Here is a 19,404-nt window from a genome sequence, read left to right as displayed (position 1 = left end):
TGGGTGGCACAGGATAAAGACAGATCTCTAAAAACTGGATATGCTACTCGTGGCAACAGAGAGGATGCAGCATATAATCCAGCCAAATTAGTGATGCCAAGATTTATAAATTACACACCAAAATGAGATTTAGTACAAATATACTGTAGTAGCTCTAATTAAGTTTACATCAAACCATTAAATGTTTTACAACTCCTATCTTCATTTATAAGTGGTACATAACCTACCATGTCTAAATTATATAAAATAAACCTCTTTGCTATGATACTTTGTTATTCATTTATTTTAATTCATATACACCTGAATGAGTAACGGTAGTAAAATGTTTAATAAAAGATAACACCAAAGCACACATTTCCCATGTGCTCTCTGGATTCTCTCTTCCCTCTGGTGTTGCTATAATATGATATGATCAGACTTTATACAAATCATCTCATGGCACCACATAACTTTATTTTAAAAGGGTAGCCTAAAGGAAAAACAGAATAAACACTAAAACCAGAGGGTTTTTTTCCTTAAACACTTTTATTTACTGTTAATGCCCCACATTCACAAAATATATAAACACTGGTGCCCTACATACTTGTAAAGGATTCAAATCAAGAAACAGGCAAGATTATTTCTTTAAATAACAAGCTGGTATTTATTCTGAACAATACAAGTTAAACAATGATGAAATAAACCAAATTCCTACATACTACTCCCTAATAATAAGGCTGGGCAGTGGGAAAAGCATGCTACTTTCTTTCAGAAACACTTCCAAATATTTTAGTATTCAACTGAGTCAACTATTTTGGTTACCTTTAAAAGCAACCGACAGGGGTGCATGGGTGGCTCAGTTAGATAAGGGTCTGCCTTCAGCTCAGGTCATGATCCCGGGGTCCTGGGATCGAGCCCAGCATCCGGCTCCCTGCTCAGTGAGGAACCTGCTTCTCCTTCCCCCGCCCCACCTCATGCTCTCTCGTGCTATCTCTCTTTCAAATAAATAATAAAATCCTTGAAAAAAATAAAATGAACACACACTAAATTTCATGATCATAAACTTAAGGGGGAAACCCCTAAACATATACAAAGAGAGAGGAACCTGTTACACAGCATGGGGAGGCACCTACCTCATGCACTAGAGCAAGTGAGGTCTGCTTGAAACTTCGCCCTCTACTGGCCATCAGTCGATTCAATGGTTTGCCATCTTTACTCTGATAGGTTGAAACATCGTAACAAAATAACATACCACCTGAGGGGAAAAAACAATTTATAAAAAAATTTCTTACGGAAAAACTTCATTAATTAGATTCCCATAGTCTCAGTAATCCATATTCAATCAATCTGGATAGAGAGATTTATTTATTTATTTTAAAAGATTTTATTTATTTGTTTGAGGGAGAGAGGGAGAGAGAGCGTGCACACTGGAGAACAAGAGCAAGGGGAGGGGCAGAGGGGGAGAGAGAAACAGACCCCCCACTGAGCAAGGAACCCAATGTGGGGCTCAATCCCAGGACCCTGGAATCGTGACCTGAGCTGAAGGGAGATGCTTAACTGAGCCACCCAGGCGCCCCTGGATAGAGAGATTCAGAAATCAAAATAATCTGCTGAGCAAATTATGATTTTTGACTACTGGTGTCTACGGAAAGAAAAAATAGAAGAGATGTAAGAAGTTAGCAGTTACCATATTCAAATTATCACTTATTTATCAGCCTTATTCATTTGTAAATAAATGAACAAATTTACAATTCATGATTTATTTTAAATTTTGTTAGCTGTTACTTCCAGAGATTTTTAAAAATTTTTAAGAATAAATTCCAAATAGGGTGCCTGGGTAGCTCAGGTGGTTGAGCATCTGTCTCTTGATTTCAGCTCAGTTCATGATCTCAGGGTCCTGCGACTGGGCCCCACGTGGGGCTCCCCACTCAGCAAGGAGTTGGCTTGAGGATTCTCTCTCTCCCTCTGCCCCTCCCGTCGCTTGTGTGCGCTCTCTAAATAAATAAATCTTAAAAAAAAAAAAAAAAAAGAAGAAGAAGAAGAAGAAATTCCAATTAAAGAGAGATGCTTACACATACCAATCCTCGTGAACTCCTGCAGGGGTTCCTTTAGGTTATACCCACAAGTGAACAAGTTTTCCTTCATCCCTACATGCAATCACTCTCCCCTTCTTCCTCCCTCCTCCTCTTCTTCTAACCTTTCTCCTCCCTGTCCTCCCCACTCTGGTCAACTAAGTTCTCAAACTGAACTTCCAGCTCCAGCTGGCCCCCAGTGTCAACTGAAAAGCAAAGGAAGACAGCCAAATGCTAGAAGTAGTCTTGGAAGCTATCTGGGTAATTGTGAGCCAATAAGAAGACACACTCAAGAACTGAAATAACTTAAAACATAGAGATCATTACATTTTTAAATATCTCCTATTGAAGTATGATATACACAGAGAAAAGTACACATCGTAAGCATAGAGCTCAATGAATTTTCACAAACTGAACATGTGATTGGCACCCAGATCAAGAAACAAACCATTGTCCACATCCCAGAAACCTTGCTCATGTCTCCTTCCAGTCACGTCCACCCCACCCCAAATGTACAAATCTGCTAACAACCACTTTGCCTACTTTGGTACTTTATATAAATGGAATTAGACTGTATATATGCTTTTATATCTGGCTTCATTCACTCAAAAAATCACTGCGAGAATCATCCACGTTATTCGCAATTGTAGTCTGTTCATTCCATCTATATTCCATCACGTGAATATAACACAATTTATTTATCCATTTTACAGTCAATAGGTATTTAGACAGCTTCCAAGTTTAAGGCCACTCAAATAATGCTGCTATGGACATTACAGTATGTCTTTTTGGGATTTCATTTAGGTTTATCCCTAGAGTGAAATAACTAGGTAAAACAGGGTATGAATTTGTTCAGAACCAGTTTTGCAAAGTGGTTGTACTAATTCACATTCCCAGCCCCAGTTCGGGTTGCTCCACATATTTACCAATACTTTTTGCCTTCCATCTTTTTTCACTTTAGCCAACCTGGTAAGTATGGTATGGTATCTTACTATGGCTTTAATTTGCATTTCTCTGATAATGAAGTTGACTCAATGTTCATTGGACATTGGAATTTCTTCTTTTGGAGGCTGTATTCAATTCTGTTTCCAATTTTTTTTTTAGTGCTTTTCTTATTAATTTGCAAAAAATACCTGATATAATCTAAATTGAGTCCTTTATCAGATATATGTCTTATAAATACCTTCTTTGCATTCCATGGCCTGCCTTCAAGTGCTCTATAATAATAGATTTTGGTTAACATGTGTCCTTGATTTTAATATAATTTGTTATTTTTGTAATTATGGATTTTAATTATAGGATCATTTATTGAAAAGATCATCCCTTTTCTCCACAGCATTACAGGGTCACCTAGGTAAGAAATCTGGTGACCTTGATATGTGGGTCTGTTTCTGGACATTCTACATTCTTCATTGGTCAATCTGTCTATCCTTGCACCAATACCACATTGTCAATTATTGTGGCTTTCTGATAGGTCTTGATATCTGGTAATGTATATCCTCCTATTTTGGTGTTGTTCTTCAACATTACTTTGGCTAATTTTGGCCTTTCCATTTCCACACAAATTTTAGAATCAGCTTGTCATATTGCTAGGGACTGGAATGAATCTATACATTCATTTAAGAGAATTAACATTTTTACAAACTAGAGTCTTCTAGTCCATCAACATTGTATATCACTTCATTTATTAGGATGTCTTTAATTTTTTCTCCATAATATTTTGTAGCTTCCAGTGTAAAGGTTTTATGCATTCTGTTAGATTTATCCTAGGTAATTAATATTTTTCAGTGCTGTTATAAAGGGTACAATCTTTTAATTTCTTTTTTTATTATGGTATATAAAAACATAATTGATTTGTATGTTGACCTTTGTATGTATAAGTAACCTTGCTGAATTCATTTACTAATCCTAATTCATCTGTAGATTATTTTGGATTTTCCATGTATTATACAATCGTCTACAAATAATGACTATTTAATTGAGTAATCACTAATGACTTTTTTTTTTTTTTAAACTAAGCTTTACAGGGGACCCTGGGTGGCTCAGTCACTTAAGCATCAGCCTTCAGCTCAGGTCATGATCTCAGGGTCCTGGGATCCAGCCCCACATCCGGCTCTCTGCTCAGCACGGAGTCTGCTTCTCCCTCTCGCTCTCCCTCTGTGCTCTCTCTCTCTCAAATAAATAGTCTTTTTTTTTTTTTTAATTTTTATTTATTTATTTATTTGACAGAAAGAGACCATGAGAGAGGGAACACAAGGAGGGGGAATGAGGGAGGGAGAACAGGGCTTCCCGCCAAGCAGAGAACCCGATGCGGGGCTCGATCCCAGGACCCCGGGATCATGACCTGAGCCGAAGGCAGTTGCCCAACCAACTGAGCCACCCAGGCACGCCTCAAACAAAGTCTTTAAAAAAAAAGAAAAGTTTTTAAGCTAAGCTTTACTCCCAGCCATGGGGCTTGAAGTTTGAGAGTTGCATGCTCTACCAACTGAGCCAGCCAGGCACCCCACTGATGACTATTTTAATGGCTAATTTTTTGCCTGCAAATAATTAGTATTTTACCTCTTCCTTTCTAATCCTTATGACTTTTATTTATTTTTCATGGCTTATTACACTAGCTATAATCTTCATTACAATCCTGAAAAATAGTGCTTATAACAAACATCCCTATCTTTTTCCCAATCTCAGGAGTAAAGGTTTCAGTATCTCAGTATGAAGTACAAAGACAGCATTGTAGATGTTCTTTATGAGAATTTTAAAAAGTTCCCTTCCATTCATAGTTTAATGACAGTCTTTCTTTTTAAAATTTTATTTTTATTTTTTTTAAAGATTTTATTTATTTTTTGACAGAGAGAGAGACAGTGAGAGAGGGAACACAAGCAGGGGGAGTGGGAGAGGGAGAAGCAGGCTTCCCGCGGAGCAGGCAGCCCGATGCGGGGCTCGATCCCAGCACCCTGGGATTATGACCTGAGCCGAAGGCAGATGCTTAACGACTGAGCCACCCAGGCGCCCCAACAGTCTTTTTTGCATCATGAATGGGAACAAAATTTTTCAAAGGCTTTTTCTGCATCTATTGAGATCATCTAAAGATTGTTCTGCCTTTTTCTATTAATATACTGAATTATACTGATTTTCAAACATTAAATTAACTTCTCTTAGTTGTTATGTATTATCCTCTGTATTGCTAAATTCAATTTTCTAATATATTTTTTGGGTATTTTTACAACTTTGCATAATGGAAAAGACTGCTTTATAATATTCCCTTCTTGTACTCAGTATCAAGATTATGTTGATCTCATCAACTGAGCCACCCAGGTATCTCACTTTAAAACATTTTTTAGGGACACTTGGGTTGCTCAGTTAAGTGTCTGCCTTCAGATCAGGTCACGGGATCGAGTCTCATGTCAGGCTTCCTGCTCAGTGGGGCGTCTGCTTCTACCCCTCCCCCTGGTCTATGCTTGTGCTCAATCTCTCTCTCTCAAAAATAAATAAATAAAATCTTTAAAAAACTGTTTTAACGTTTCCCACTATTATTGTAGGTTTGTCCATTTTTTTAAAATTTAAATTCCAGTTAACAGAGTATAATATTAGTTTCAGGTGTACAACAGAGTGATTCAAAACTTACACACAACACCTGACTCTCATCACAACAGGTGTACTCCTTAATCCCCATCACCTATTAAGCCAGGCCCCCACCCACCTTCCTTCTGGTAGGTTTGTCCATTTTGTCTTTTTTTAGTTGTGTGAATGTTTTCCATATATTTTAAAAATTATGCTATTTTGTGTACACTGATTAGAACTGTGATAATTTCTTAGTGGAATGACTTCTTTATCTCCATGAAATGTCCCCTTCATTTCAAAGCTTTTTTCTTTTTCATACATTCCTTTTCATTGAATACTGGACAGTATACAAAGGAAGCACAGAAAACCTAAATGATATTATTTTTTTTACTCAGAGAGGAGTTTCTCCTCCCCTCTTTCAGGTAGATAGAACAAAGGACTGATTTAAATTGAATCAGAGATTGAACTGGGTTAGGCTTGATTATAGCTTTGGTAAATCTCAGTCTCCCTCTGGTTCAACCCTGTTCCTAGGGCATGCCTCCCCCAAGATTTTCATCTGACATCCTAATTGGTCTCCTCAATATGAAAAGCTTATGAGATTCAGATGTGTCCTCCAAAGTTTTCAGTTTAGCTCTTTAACCTCCCATCCCATAAACCTTCGAAATTTGACAAGTATCTTGAGGGAGAAATAGGCTATGTGTCTGAGGTCCCACAAGTCCCCAGTTTTACCACTCAGACACCATATGAATGACAAGGTCTCTGTTGGTTTCTCTGCCTCCTGCACCAGCCTCTTGTTAAGGTCAAGCCTGAATTTCAGTCTCTATTTGAGGCCAGACTAAGTAAGTGCTCCCAGGTGAAAAGAGGTGTAACTCTTCAGTATCAATTCACTACTCGTGTGCTTTGTTTTCAGGCCCACTCTCCTCGCTCCTAAGCACAGGGAGGCTGGAGATTTCACTTCGCCTCTCAGAAGCACCAGCCTAGTTCTTTAACTTTCCGTGCAAACTCAAAATTCAGTCAGATAGCTTATGAGAAAAATCTCTAGTTTCTCACCTCTATTAGTCAGAGTCTTCAGAGAACCAGAATCTCAATCTCAATCTCTCTCTCCCCACCTCTCCCTCTCCCCTCCACCTTTCTCTCTCTCTATATGGGGAGATTTATTATAGGAATTGGCTCACAAGATTATGGAGGCTAAGAAGTCCCATGATCTTGCTGTCTGCAAGCTGGAGATCCAGGAAGGCTGGTGGTGTAATTCAGTAATTCAGTGTAATTCAGAGAAGATGGATGTCCTAGCTAAGGAAAGAGCAAATTCACCCTTCTTCTAGCTCTCTAGTCAGGCCATCAGTGAAATGGATGTTGCCCACCCACATTGGTGAGAGTGACCTTCTTTCCTCAGTCTACTGATTGAAATGCTAACCTCTTCTGGAAACACACTCAAAGACGTCCAGAAGTAATGTTTTACCAACTATCTGAGTATCACTTAGCCCAGTCAAGCTGACATAGAAAAGGAGCCATCACATCACTCTAAACCCATGAAACCACTAAAAGCTCCACTGGTTCCTCTATACTCCAACAGACCTCTTCTTGGGCCAAGTCCCAATCCTAGCACACAACCAAAATCAGTGACTATCTCCCATGGGGCAGTGGGGGCACAGTCCTAAAGTGCTCTTTCTCCCCATTCTGTAGTTCTAGTCTACCTGTCTTTGCTTCTACAGTTCTCTGATACCTTTAAAATGTGGTTTTTTTTGGTCATTTGTCCAGTTGTGTCAAAATGTCAGCAGCAGTGGTGATTTGCCATGACCTATCACATCGGTCTTGGAAGTGGAAGTTACATCCTTACATTAAAAACCTACACCTTCATACACACACACACACACACACACACACAATGGAATATTATGCGGCCATCAAAAAATGAAATCTTGACATTTGCAACGACGTGGATGGAACTAGAGGGTATTATGCTAAGTGAAATAAGTCAATCAGGGAAAGACAAGTATCATATGATCTCACTGATATGAGGAATTTGAGAAATAAGAGGATCATAGGGGAAGGGAGGGAAAAATGAAACAAGATGAAACCAGAGAGGGAGACAAACCATAAGAGGCTCTTAATCTCAAACCATAAGAGACTCTTAACAAACTGAGGGTTGCTGGAGTGGAGGGGGGTGGGAGGGATGGGGTGGCTGGGTGATGGACTTTGGGGAGGGTATGTGCTATGGTGAGCACTGTGAACTGTGTAAGACTGATGAATCACAAACCTGTACCCCTGAAACAAATAACACATTATATGCTAATAAAAAAAAATCCTAAGTATTTAGTAATATAAACACACACACACACACACACAAATAAATAAAATGCTCAGTGTGTGATAAGCAAAACAAAACAAAACAAAACAACCTGTACCTTGATACTATGTACTGCACTTACCTGCAAGGCCAGGTTTCAGACCTGGCTGCTTATTGGTTTCATACATTTTCAATATAAAATTGGGGATTCCTGCTACAGTTTTTCCTTGGTCTGACCGGACACCTCCTTTTAATGCAGAGTGATACACTCCTCGGGGCATATTCACCATTTCCTGCTTCACAAGAGATGTAAAAAATTCCTCCAAAGCTGAAAGAGATGAAAGGAAATCAGAAGTAGAGTAAATATAGTATGTTAGGAGAGAATCAATCATTCATTCTTAACTCCTATATGCGTGTGTGTGTGTAAGTATATATATACTTGCTGTATACATATATATGTAAGTATATAAACATATATACACTTGCCGTATATACTTATACACACACAGATACACAGACATAGAGCAATATTTCAAACCAAACTTCACAAAGTAAACAGGGAACTCTTGATCCCCATCCCTTCCTTAGTTTTCCCAAAGTAGAATATGGCACCCAGTTACTCAAGCTTAAAAACAGAGACATTCTTAATTCCTCTCTTTCTCCTACTTCTCACAAGTAATCCATTAGCAAATCCTTCTAGATCTGCCTTCAAAAATATATCCCAGATCCATCCATTTCTCTCCATTTTCGCTGCTACTTGGTCAGTTATTATCTTCTCTCTTCTTCATCGGGCCAAATTTAAAAACTAGCTTCTTGGTGTCTTCTCCTCAGGACCACCCCACAAACCATCCTCTGCCTGGAAGCCAGGATTTTATGTCATTGCCTTCCCTAACATCTTCCAGTGATTTTTCACCACACACGGAATAACATTATTGCTTAACATTTCTACTTATTATAGACAGAAATATGGGCTCAGAAGACAATAGGATACCCAAACAAAATACTTGATAAGACTATAGGTTCATATTCAAGTGTTATTTTTCCAAGGACCACTAGAGGTTGCCAATGCAGAAACAAAAACAACAAACACATGAAAGCTAAACAAATGTGTGGAAAACAAAAAAGAAAACCACTATATGTGCCTCTCATAGGAACAAAAAAGAAGGGTCCACCTGACGAAACTGGAATTTCATTCTTAGTAGATTGAAAAGTCTGTGTTAAATGACCATGATTAAATTAAAGGCAGCGAGTGCTCAGTAGAGTATCTATTATGTGCCCAGATCTGTCATTCCTATATAGAACCTTCACAGATGCGACCATGCTTCTCCATCCACAGCCCGGAGAACACCTGTGTGGGATGTTTTCCATTTACCCCTCCAGACCCACCCTCTGCCCTCTCAACCCTGCTCAGTGACCTGGAAGAATGACCTTTAACAACTGCATCCACAGGCTCCCTTGTGCTTTGGCTTCCAGTTGGCTTTATCCAATGGGAGACACTTGCAGGAGGCCAGAGGGTGGAAACAGAGTGAGGTCAGGGCATATATTCCCCAGACCCCCTCCTGCAGGATTGCTACCAGTTGCCTGCATCCCTCTTCTGCAGGCCCTGGCCCCCCTTAGGCAGCACTAATTATGACACAGATGCTCTCCCTAATTCTCCAAACTGTTATGCCCCTTCCTTACCTCTTCAGGCCCAGAGGCATTAACCACTCTGGGATGAGACACCATTGCTTGTGAATTTCCTTCAGCCCTGACCACACAACTGTCAAGAGTCCCTGGACTCCATCTGAATGTGCCTTTTCTGTCAAGACCCTGATCGATGCATCATCTAAATGAAAGAAATGAGTAACATCCAATTGCATCCAATATGCATGCACACGTGTGACCGCTTCACACTGAGTGTTAAGTACAGACTTTTCAGAATGTAGCAAAGAATCATTTTCGGGAGGACAGAGGAGCTATGGTGAGAGAAGATAATTTCACGCTTTCTCCGAAGGGATTCTATTTTGGCAAAAAGCTCACACACGTCAGGAGGTAAGTACACATCTGCACTTACACTAACTCCGGAATGCAAATTTGTCTACTTGTCAAGCTCTTCAGAGAGCTAAGGATTCTCAAATTAACTGCAGACCCGAGAACAGTTTAAATGAGGGTACGATACCATGAGTATAAGCGATACATACAGCACCATCTTTCCCCAACCACTAAGCCAGCAACTAGGAATTTTTCTGCTGCTTCTGAGCCTGGCCCTGTACCTCCAGATGACCAGGTGAGAATTTAAAAGAGCTGACAATTTGTAGAACAGGGTCTTAGATATAAATTTTTAAAACAACCCCAATGTCCTTTAAAAAGTGAGTGGACAAACTGGTACATACCACAGTGGAATACTACTCAGCAATTAAAAAAAATTGAGATAGGCCAGTATTTGGATAAATATCAAAGACATTATGCTGAGTGAAAAAAAAAAAAGTTAAACCAAAAAGTGTATATACTATATGGAAAACACCACCACCAACAGCGGGAGAAACCCTATAATAGGTCTATACTTTGGTTACTTGCTTTGTACCCATGGGAATCTCCTAGTTGTAATAACGAACTAAGGTATGTGAGATGTTGTGCAGCGGGGTAAAAGTACACGGGAACTCTCTAAAGTGTATTCGCAACTTCTTTTAGGTCTAAAATTCGGTCAGAATAAAAAGTAAATAAATACCAGTAACATCCCCACTTAAAATAACGCAAATTACTGGATTCACGCTGCAGCTGCTTTTACGTCTACTTAAAAGGCAAGAAGAGGAGAAAAGGACCAGGATTCATTCACACTCAGTGCAACTGGGTTTTCTGGCTTTCTGGCACTAGAGATCTCATCTATACTCTCCACCCTATACATTTTAGGGTACATATTCCTAAAGCTCGTGCTTTCCCCTGGTTCTTTTTTGACTAGCCCGGTCATTGCAGGGAAAGTGAGGCACAGAAAGAGAACTTTGCCCACGGGGACACGGTTTGCCAGACACAGACAGCATCTACAGCACCCTCATCTGAGTCTAATTACTGAATTTTCTCAAACAGATACAGTTGCTGAACTTAAAGCCTCCCCTTCTTTCTCAGAGACGGGCACTTGAACAAAGCACAAGAACAAACGACGCAGAAGAACAGGTTACTGGCCACCACATCCTGAGAGGAGAGAAGCAACAGCATGCCTTGACCACACCTTCTCCTTTTTCCAATACAGGACTGGAGGGACGGACCCACGTCACTAGGAACAACATCATTTATTTATTATTTTTTTATTATGTTATGTCAGTCACCATACATTACATCATGAGTTTTTGATGTAGTGTTCCATGATTCATTGTTTGCGCATAACACCCAGTGCTCCATGCAGTATGTGCCCTCTTTAATACCCATCACCAGGCTAACCCATCCCCCAACCCCTCTCCCCTCTAGAACCCTCAGTTTGTTTCTTAGAGTCCATAGTCTCTCATGATTCGTCTCCCCCTCCAATTTCCCCCGTTCATTTTTCCCTTCCTCCTCCTAATGTCCTCCATGCTATTCCTTATGTTCTACATATAAGTGAAACCATGTAATTGTCTTTCTCTGCTTGACTTATTTCACTTAGCATAATCCCCTCCAGTTCCATCCATGTCAGATTAAACTCTAAATGGATGAAAGACCTCAATGTGAGACAGGAATCCATCAAAATCCTAGAGGAGAACATAGGCAGTAACCTCTTCGACATCGGCCACAGCAACTTCCTTCAAGACACGTCTCCAAAGACAAGGGAAACAAAAGCGAAAATGAACTATTGGGACTTCATCAAGATAAAAAGCTTCTGCACAGCAAAGGAAACAGTCAACAAAACAAAGAGGCAACCTACAGAATGGGAGAAGATATTTGCAAATGACACTACAGATGAAGGGCTGGTATCCAAGATCTATAAAGAACTTCTCAAACTCAACACCCAAGAAACAAATAATCAAGTCAAAAAATGGGCAGAAGACATGAACAGACACTTCTCCAAAGAAGACATACGAATGGCTAACAGACACATGAAAAAATGTTCAACATCATTAGCCATCAGGGAAATTCAAATCAAAACCACACTGAGATACCACCTTACACCAGTTAGAATGGCAAAAATTGACAAGGCAAGAAACAACAAATGTTGGAGAGGGTGTGGAGAAAGGGGAACAACGTCATTTAAAAAGCCCAAAAGAACTTTTCCCTCTAAGGTGATTTTGGGACACAGGAGGAACTCTGGATAACAGTTATTTCCTTCCTAGGACTATTAAAACAGCAAAGGGGTCCTAGACTCTGAAGAGCTTTCCGGAAGTGGGGAAGAACAGAAGAGAGGACCAGGGAATAAATCTTTAAGGCTTGTTCTGGACATCAAGAGAAAAGGAAGGGACAGGAGCTTTGTCTAAAACTAGATAATATATATTTGCCTGAATTCCTCAGGAAATCTCTATGTAGGGTGAAACCAAGGGAAAAAATGTCCCCTAGTATAGGATATTGAGATTATGATTGACCAGATGACATTTCTTGAGTGTACTGAACTTAATTTTCAGAAATTGACTTTATACATCCATGTATATTTAAGGTAGAAATGGGACAGAACAAGGTAATAGATGCACGCTCGGCAAAATGTTGGCTAAGACTGAATTAGAATAATTAGATATAATTAGAATAATTTCTTTAAATGTCAAGGTCCTGTCAGCTTTTTATCAAAATGGAATGATCAAACAATTTAATCCATTTTTTAAACCATTAATTTGCAGCTCTCAAATATTGATACCATCTTTGGAATAATTCTAAAGAAAGAATAAATTCATAAATGAAAGTACCCAGTAAGTCTCTGAAGAGTCTAACCATCTTTTCATTTAGCTTATAGAATAAAGAACTATTATTGGAGCCAGCGACTTAAAGTCCCATTGCAAATTGGTCTCATAGAATATAGCTTTTGAAATGAATTTTAATTTCTCGCTGAAAATGGTTGTTTAAAATAGTTTTCTGGTTCAATTTTGTTCGACTCTAATGCTTTTCAGTGTGTTCTGAACACCATCACTACCTCAGGCAGTCCCTCTACAACAGATGGATACGTCATGCCTTTCAGACAGAAAGTAAGCCATAATTAAAGTAAGCTATCATATGTACACATCACAAAAGAACACAATCAGACAGGTAAAATCCCTGAAAAATGCTGGCTTCCCTGCCACTATATAGGAGTCACCTGGTAAGACCAAAGGAGCAGTAAGTGACAACAGTTTGAGATAGCAAGAGCCAGGAATAGAAAGATCCACATCCTTCTCATCGCCCTCATCATCTTCGTCTTCATCTAGCTCATCGGGAGTAGGGATTTCGGGTCTTATCTGAAATGACAGAGAAGGCAATACTAAAACATTATGTAAAATCTTTTCCTTGCACTTTTTATGTCGAGATTTAAAAACTGAGTTAGACTCATTGCACTGTAATGTCAAAAGACCATTGAAAATTAATTTTAAAATATCTATTCATTTTCAGATTAACTGAATGATAAACTCTATCTTAGTAGATACAATCCCAGATCCATGTAAAGAACTAATGGTAATATACTAAGAAAATTACCATAAGCCAGCGTAAGCGATGATTATTATAGAACACTAATAAAATTTTACACCATCTGACAATAAAATGCAAACACTGACACATTCAATATATTGAACTTCTATGGTTTGTAATTAAATATTTGCCTTGTCGGAATACTTTTTTTTTAACTTCTGATTCTAGCCATATCTCTACAGCAAAGCTTAAAATCTTCCAGTAGAATATATACTAGAGATCAGGAAAGGACAGAATGCGTTAGTTGACTTTCGTTTAGACTTGGCAGTTTGTTGCTATAGAATATAAAAACACTAAAATCTGTAACTGGTAGCTATACTTTACTGTGTCTAATTTGCAATTTGAAGGTTTTATTTGAACCAAAAATTTAGGTTTGTTTGAACCAAAAATTTTAAAATGTAAAAAGATTACCACTATTGCAGTTTCTACAAGATACAACTGTCAAGCAATTAATTAAATTTTTAATACTTTCAATGACACACCATCACAATGCCCACATGGAGATAATTAAGCATAAGGGGAGGAATCAAAATATATAAAAGTGGTTGCTATAACCATAAAGTGCCAGAACCCAGTCATTACCATTAGCCTGTCTCCCAGAGTTATTTTTAGAAATAATTAACAATTCCTGCAGACTGCCTTCTTCATAGGTCCCCAAAGCACTGTTCCATTTAGGAACTGCACTGAGTCAGGATTCTTGCAGGGGGATAAAAGAAAACAGAGAGGAAACGCTTCTCTTAAGTATAATAACCTCAAATCCAATGAAGCCTTTCAACCATAACTAGTGTTCTCTTCACTAGTGAAGGAATAAAAGCAACCTGACTACCCGAGCATTTTCCAAGACATGATTTAATTCTGATTCAATATTGAGTACCTAATTCTCAGAGGACTGAGCCAGCCATAATTACAGAGATAACAATAATGTATGCTCCACATAGGGCAAGATAGCATTTGTGGGTATCAGTGCTTACTGGAGAAACTCGGGCACATTTGCAACCCTTTCGGCTCTCACAAGTGGGGGTTTTCCAAGTGTCTCTGGTCTGTGTACATACTGTGAATGGGCCAGGTTTAGTATCATCAGGAGTTATTTTAGAGATCCTAACCAGTCCCAGTTGCCTAAGAAGATCCACAAAAGGAGTTGGTCCTGGTTTCGTTTGCCTTGCTTCCTGTTTACACATCATAGTACAAATTGAAAATAATATTTGAAGAGCATACAGGGGGAAACAGACAACAATGTTTACAGCCTGAGACTCCAAGGGTAACGCTAGCTACCACACCAGGGTATCCAAGCGCTGGAAGCTCTGACATACACCCTGTGTACAAATGGCGGGAGATTTGGGGAGCTGAAAGGTAAACAGAGGTAAACATGTAAATTACCATGAAAATTCAGAGGGATGGTGAGGATATGGAGGAATCAGAACACTCCTACTCTGCTGGTGGGAATATAAAATGGCTCAGCCCCCTTGGAAAACAGTATGGCAGTTTCTCAAAAAGTTCAACAGAGTTACCGCATGGCCCAGTAATTCCACTCCTAGCTATAGAATCGAGAGAAATGAAAATATACAATCACGTAAAAACTTGCATACATGTGTGAATGCACTATTCATAATAGCCCCCAAATGGGAGCAACTCAAATGTCCATGATCTGATAAATACGTAAATGACATGTGGCACATCTACACAATGTTTTATTATTCAGTCATACAAAGGTGTGAAGTACAGATACGTGCTAGAGATGAATGCACCTTGAAACCATTATGCTAAGTGAAGGGAGCCAGTCACAAAAGACCACATACTATGTGATTTCATTATAGGAAAGGTTTGGGTTAGGCAAATTGAGGGACAGAAAGTAGATTAACAGTTGCTTAGGGCTGTGGGAAGGGAAAGGGGTGATGGGGATTAACTACTAAGAAAATGTTCTAAAATTAGATTGTGGTTGCTCTGCGATTAGTTGCACAGATCTTTGAATATACTAAAATCACCGAACTGTACACTTTAAATGGGTGAATTATATGGAATGAGAATTATAGCTCAATAAAGCTGCTGAATAAGAACAGAAGAACGGAAAGAGGAAGGTTGGAAGGAAGGCAGGTTATAAGAAGGAGGTGGTAGAGGAAAAGGGAGGGGGGCAGTGGAAGCCAGAAGCTGTCACCACCTTCAGAGGGATCTTAACTGGTGTAGGAACTATGGCAAATGACCAAATGCTTCCAATTCCAGAATTATTTAATGTAAAAGGGATAGGATTATTTTTGCACTTATTTTAGCCCGCCCAGTCTTTCAGTTCGGTCAACCTAAATTACTTAAAATGAGTCACAGCACCCAAGCCATCAATATTTCTTAGAAACGATAAAGAAAGACCTACTAGGTTGGAAATAAAAAATAACGATCCACTCATCTATCTTATGGTGTCTAATTTTACATTCACATAACTGGATGCCTATATTAATTTATCTGCCATGTGGTAAAGAGCGTATGTCTGCATCTTACATATGCATATATTTTAACAAAGAAACTACAGATGTACTGTCATTTAAGAATAGCTGATATACTCCGCCGACTTAGAATGGTGTGATTTGTGTCTTCAAAGGCGAGTTAATTCTCCTGAACATATTAGCACTTATTGTTGAACCCTGGTTTCATTACATTTCCCTCTTCCTCTGCTCACCCCTTAAAGAAATATTTGTTCCAGCTTCTCTATGCTAGCCCCAGGCTTTTCACTTGCTTTGTGTGTAACGACTGAATAAGATGAATGTGCGCACAACTAAGAAACATCAAGAGACTTCATGTAAAAGAATACCTTTAAAATTATAACATTTTGGTAATTATATTACATTAGCTACTAAAACATCCAGGAAAACTGCACTCATATTTAAAATACATACACACATGCGCGCGCGTGCACACACATGTACATACACACACAACTACACCCTTCCAATTATAGCTAAGCTTTGTTGAAAAAACTTAAGTGGAGAGCCAAAGAGAAAATGATAAATTACTTTTAGAATCTGCTTCAAATTGAATATTGGAAAGCTTATCCTACAAAATGCCTCCTCTACGGGTTCTGAGCCAGATAACCTTTTAACCGTATTTTCTAGTGTATAACCTATGGAAATCCAGGAGTTTGTGCATAAACACAGGATTTTATTTAGAACACATCAAGTATCCGCATAAATTTATTTAAAAAGAGAAACAGCTTCTGATGAATGCAGTGACATTCACTTAAATGAAAGCCAAACAGGTTACACCATATTAATACCAACTCAGGATACATAATGAGTTCTCTTACATTACTCGCTTCTAAAATTAACTCCAGAAATCAATAACACAATCTATCTTAAGATCTCTAAAATAAAAAGTTTAATTTTTAAACAACTAAATATTTTTTTAATGAACCCAAGTGAGAGACAAAAATGAATCTTCTACCTAAAGGTTCATCCATTACTGATTGTTTCACCAGAAGATCAATTCTCTGTATTTTGTTTGTTTTTGTTTGTTTTGTTTTATTCGGTTGGGGGGACATTAAAGAAGGCAGAGGAGAAGGATAAACAGCCAAGCAGAACAAAAAAATACAAACTAAAGGAGAAAAATAATTTGTGTCCATTTCTTAATATTGGAATCAACAAGTCCTCAAAAAAGCCCCCTGAAACTTTTTGACCAACTTTAGAGTTGCATGTTTCAAGTGATTAACAATGACGCTTTTACCAACCAACAAAACATATGGATTCATTCAACATTCCCAGATTATAAAATGGCCTAGTACTTAGTGTATGTCCAATAAATAATTGCTAAACCGATGCAAGTGTGAAGTGTCTATCATTAATAATCCCACAGAACTTCCTAATAACAAACCAATGACAAGAAACATGAGTTAATTGATATTCAAATTCCCTAACTCACATGGTATCTTATTCAGCTCTACTAATCATTGACATTTTCCATCCTACCTTACCTGTAATGTTTCATGCAACCCTAACTGATATCTGCCACTCCCCTAACATCTTTTGTTCTATTAACCTGTGAGCTTTCAACAAGTTTCACAGCTTAAATTGATGCATTGGTCAACAATGAACAAAGAAATCTATCTTTAGTAAATTTAAAGAGACCTAGTACTTACAAAAGTAGCTGAATTATCCATAAAAGTAGCAATGTTGATAAGGATACAATGTATCTTTCTGCTGTTTCTTTCTATTCGAAATTCACAGCACTCTCATTAAAAGATATTTCACAAGTTTCCACAAACCCACAGAATGTGGATGTACTTTTACTGGAAAGGTACAGAGGTAACCTTCAGTTTTGTGAGTAAGCCTTGGTGCAGAGTGAGTAATCTCTGACAACAAGGAAGAATCTTGGGTTTTTACACTGTAAAAGACCCTACCTGGCAGGGACTTTCAAATCATTGAAAATATGGTTTTATAGAAGATGAGCCTCAGTTTCACCTCACTGCTATCAACTACCAGACGGAGGTGGGGACCTGACTCACTTGTATCCTTAGCTTTTGGGGGCTTGTTTGGGATATGAACACACTGACCATTTGCTGGACTTTTTAGTCCTTAGGTATTCAAACAGCCAAAGGGAAACTCAGTCATCAATAAAAAGAAGAAGAATGCATTGTGCAGTCCTGGAAGCAATAATTCTCCATGAGGAGGCAGGTTGTCTATATCAGAAACTGGAGGTCAAAGATGGACTCTTTTAAATCACTTATGTCCCCTCATCTTAAACCTAATTGAGACTATCCACTATAGTGAGCCATTGTTACTCTGAGGAATAAGCCGAATCCCAGAAGGGGGTAAGGGTAGCAAAAAGGTTGAGAAGCGTGGCAGAAAAAGGATAAATTTTAGAGATTTCCTTTATAGTTCTTCACATTCTAAAGTTGAAAACCCAAGCATATATAGAAACCCAACTCTATCACTACCCTTTACGTTGGAAGGTATAAAGAGCTGTATTTATGGCTCCTCAGGGATCAGAGAATATTGAAGAATTAGATTAAGAAAGTATCTAATATCTGGGGGCACCTGGGTGGCTCAGATGGTTGAGCGTCTGCCTTTGGCTCAGGTCATGATCTCAGGGTCCTGGGATCGGGCCCCGCGTCAGGCTCCCTGCTTGGCGGGGAGCCTGCTCCTCCCTTTCCCTCTCCTACTCCCCCTGCTTGTGCTCCCTCGCTCTCTCTGTCAAATAAATAAATTTAGGGTGCCTGGGTGGCTCAGTCGGTTAAGCGACTGCCTTCGGCTCAGGTCATGATCCTGGAGTCCCGGGATCGAGTCCCGCATCGGGCTCCCTGCTCGGCAGGGAGTCTGCTTCTCCCTCTGACCCTCCTCCCTCTCATGCTCTCTCTATCTCATTCTCTCTGTCTCAAATAAATAAAATCTTTTAAAAAATAATAATAATAAAAAAATAAATAAATTTTTTAAAAAATCTTTAAAAAAAAAAGTATTTAATATCTGCCTGAGCAGAGCACTTACCTGAGCATAAACCAAAAAGCACAATCAGAAACTGAATAGAACCACCAAAGTAGGAACAGATATAAACATATCAATATGTAAAGAGGTAGAGACTAAACAGTCAAGTATATGTGGGAGTTGGGTGCCTGGGTGGCTCAGTCGGTTAAGCGACTGCCTTCGGCTCAGGTCATGATCCCAGGGTCCTGGGATCGAGTCCCACATCAGGCACCCTGCTCTGTGGGGAGCCTGCTTCTCCCTCTCCCACTCCCCCTGCTTGTGTTCCCTCTCTCACGGTGTCTCTCTCAATCAAATAAATAAATAAAATCTTAAAAAAAAAAAAAAAAAGAGTATGTGGGAGTTATTTAATGAAACCTACTACTCCAGAGGGAATATTTCATGAATAATAGCTAAAAGTAAGGTAATTATTATGCTGTGATCTAACTTAGCAATTGCTCATTAAATTAATAATAATAAA

General features: G+C 38.8%; 1 protein-coding gene across 7 annotated transcripts in view; it reads right to left on the bottom strand.

Annotated features, from left to right (window-relative positions):
• The window catches only part of FOCAD (focadhesin), a 310,969-nt gene that overhangs the window by 100,971 nt on the left and 190,594 nt on the right, over positions 1-19,404 (bottom strand). For all 7 annotated transcript variants that reach the window (XR_010407633.1, XM_064579209.1, XM_064579206.1 and 4 more), the window contains 3 exons: positions 13,121-13,259; positions 8,039-8,224; positions 1,113-1,234 (listed from right to left, as the gene is read on the bottom strand). Coding sequence is in view for 6 of the 7 variants with exons in the window: in XM_064579209.1 (XP_064435279.1) it covers positions 1,113-1,234; positions 8,039-8,224; positions 13,121-13,259 (447 nt within the window). In the remaining variant the exon portion in view is untranslated. The remainder of the gene's footprint in view (positions 1-1,112; positions 1,235-8,038; positions 8,225-13,120; positions 13,260-19,404) is intronic.

Source organism: Mirounga angustirostris, unplaced genomic scaffold (assembly GCF_029215605.1).
Source record: "Mirounga angustirostris isolate CCGP_5_RB_7025 unplaced genomic scaffold, mMirAng1.0.hap1 SCAF_15, whole genome shotgun sequence".
Lineage (NCBI taxonomy): Eukaryota > Metazoa > Chordata > Mammalia > Carnivora > Phocidae > Mirounga > Mirounga angustirostris.
The sequence above is the reverse complement of the archived record's forward strand: the minus strand, read 5'-3'. Positions and strand labels throughout refer to the sequence as shown.